This window comes from Didymella exigua (genome assembly GCF_010094145.1).
Source record: "Didymella exigua CBS 183.55 unplaced genomic scaffold M421scaffold_24, whole genome shotgun sequence".
In the NCBI taxonomy this organism is placed as follows: domain Eukaryota; kingdom Fungi; phylum Ascomycota; class Dothideomycetes; order Pleosporales; family Didymellaceae; genus Didymella; species Didymella exigua.
The window spans coordinates 399981-402650 of record NW_022984798.1 but is presented as its reverse complement, the minus strand read 5'-3'; the positions used below and the strand labels follow the sequence as shown (position 1 = coordinate 402650).

Genomic DNA, 2670 nt, shown 5'->3' with positions numbered 1-2670 from the left:
CCCCCTTTGCGTAGTGCTCAATTGCGCTTAGAACAGAAGTAGGTAAGCTACCCTGCTCCCTCTTATATTTGTCTTAAATTAGAGCTAATTACAACTTAAATTCTAGGGTATTGTGCTGGCCCACCTTGAGCCAACAGGGGCCAAACTGCGCTCTTTTTGCAGAGAATTGGCCATATCAGCCACAGCTGCGAGCCGGGGGGACTCTCCTTGCGTGACCAGCTTAAGTATGTACGCAACAACTACCTGCTCCTCAGCAGCAGTCAGATTCCGTGAATTAGCTATAGTATTAACGCGTGAAGGTTGTCTAGTGAGTTGGTCGCGTAGAGTTGTTTGGGGCGCGTTGTAGAGAGCTGCAGCGCGTCTTACTGAGAGATTGGGGTCTTGTTAAAGAGCTAGTAGCGCAAGCTGTATCTAAGCCTCTTTGGACGCGTCTATTTGACGTGGTTGTGGAGGCATTGGTGTAGAGTTGATGTTTTGGTGGGGTCTTGGCAAAAGTGGGCGACTCGCCCTGGTGGGCGACTCGCCCTACACCTACGTTAGTAGGCATTAGAGATTCCATCTCTAGGAGGGCTTCTTCTATCGTCATGGCGGTGTTCAGATATTACGCGATGAAAGATGGGATGGTTTTGTTGGTTGCGCGCATTCGGTGAATCCGCGCATTTCGTGCACGGACACGGTATTGCAAGGAAATGTGAAAAATCGAAAAGCACTTCGGCCCGTGTACGAGCCGCAACTTTTTGCCTTCTTAGCATCATGAATACTCTTCCTGTGTGAATACTCTTCCTGTGTGAATACTCTTCCTGTGTGAATACTCTTCCTGTGTGAATACTCTTCCTGTGTACATACACCACATCCAAGCTAGGCACTAGGATAGATTCGGCTACAGGTATTCCGCATCAACCCAAACCTCCTGCTTAAAATTCCTCCCAAAGACATCTTCGATCGCAATTGGCTTGCTGAGCTGCGAGCTGAAGTTCGCCCTCGGACCAGCTGCACCAGGCCCGTAATTCTTGTACTCTTGATACACCACGTTGTCCAAAGGTTGTACAGCATCCCATCTAGACCAGCCCTCGGGACGAACAACATCACCAATATCACTCCGCTGGAATATAACTCGCGAAAATTGACGCCAGGGTCGGCCGAGGTAGGTCGAATTTGCACCGCTTGTGCCTCGGATCCTTGCTTGGTTAAATACGTAGATGCTGGTGTTATTCGCCGCGTCACGGCCACTCGCTGTGATGAAACCAGATCCGATTGACTCGATGTCGACTTTGTCGAACCATGCGGATGCGCGTAGACCGAAGATGAAGTCTACAGCTCCTGATGATCGTTAATGCAGTGATCTTGGAAAGGTTTTAGGGTCGCAGTACCATTGATGAAGCTCTTGGCGTAGATTTGCCTGCCCTCGTTGGCATATATGGTGTCTTGCCAGCCAGTGAAATTGCATCCGTAGAAGCCCTGGTTCGTGTTCTGAGCGCTGAGAGCAAGAGCTTGAGCTCCCTGGCCAAAAGTGTTGGCAATATTCAGATTGTAGAACTTCACGTTCGATGTCCAAAGTCGAACTGTCGATGTCGCATCGTTGTTGGGAAGACCTGGGGTCTGACGCGACAGATTGCCAGTGATAGTGACTTTGTTGTCTTTGTATGAGCGGGCATCCTTAGTATAGCCTTGCACTGTGAGTGGACCGACAAGAGGTTGAATGTACACCTGCTCAGTGTAGGTTCCGGGCGCGATGTAGATTGTTTGCGCCGATGTGGTATTACTCAACGCGTTAATTGCAGCACTGATGTTCCGGAAGCTGTTCTGGAGCTTTCCGGTTGCATCCACAACAATTGCACCCCTCGCTGGACTGATGCGCTCATTTTTGCTGTCAGCGAGAGCTAGAGAGGCCAAAACAAATGTGAAAGACAAGTGAAACAACATTGCGACTAAGCAGCTGTCTCTGCGACTCAGATGTCTTCTTATTGTGACGTTCTACCAAGACGTTTATATGAAGATCCAGGTACGGCCGGAGCGGCCGCTCTGGGATCTCGCAATTTCTCCGTTTTCGGGTCACATTCAATGCAGAAGATGTCTTTGAGGTGCGGGTGAACGAACCCAGGCACAGTGACATGATAGACAAGGGCACGTCAGTCTGGGGTAGAGCGCGGCCATTGGTGGTCTGCGGGAATCCACCAATAGTAATTTACCCCGGATCTGCAGAAAGCTGGGGCAGAGGAGCCTTATCCTGGTCCTGCCGTCACGCTACAATTATCGGTAATTTACCTGTTTCCAGTCACATCATGATTCGTTGCAATATCCGTCTACATCCGTGCAGGTGGTGCGACAGGTGCAAATTGCAGGTCTTGGTAGTCTTGAGGCCCGCGCTGGCACAATCTTTTGCTGCAGGGGTCATTCGCATTCATCGTAGCAGTAAAGCTCGGCCATATACTGTAACCACGTTGCTCAGATCACATGATATCCTATTGTAGCAGGCACTTCCTGGTGGGCAAGTGCAGGACAAACCCCTCCCCATTGGTATAGGCAGCTCTTTCGAGCGCTCTACTGGCAGCCAACAAGCTCGGCGCCACACAAACGGACCTTGGAGAGGAACCCCACTTTTCAGTTAGACCACACCGATCATCTCATCATATACTCAGCCGCTCGCACATCTGATGAGCGAACGCCTGG

At 50.4% G+C, this 2670-nt stretch overlaps 2 protein-coding genes across 2 annotated transcripts; both read right to left on the bottom strand.

Annotated features, from left to right (window-relative positions):
• M421DRAFT_226151 (uncharacterized protein) lies at positions 1–733 on the bottom strand. Its single transcript, XM_033588363.1, has one exon. It carries the CDS (start codon positions 584–586, stop codon positions 305–307), a length of 282 nt encoding a protein of 93 aa, XP_033446416.1. The 5' UTR covers positions 587–733; the 3' UTR covers positions 1–304.
• A 147-nt stretch (positions 734–880) lies between these two features.
• On the bottom strand, positions 881–1923 carry M421DRAFT_68406 (carbohydrate esterase family 8 protein; the record flags this gene model as incomplete). The annotated part of the gene is made up of 2 exons (XM_033596511.1): positions 881–1320; positions 1371–1923. 2 exons carry the CDS (start codon positions 1921–1923, stop codon positions 881–883), a joined length of 993 nt encoding a protein of 330 aa, XP_033446415.1.
• Positions 1924–2670: the final 747 nt, after the last annotated feature.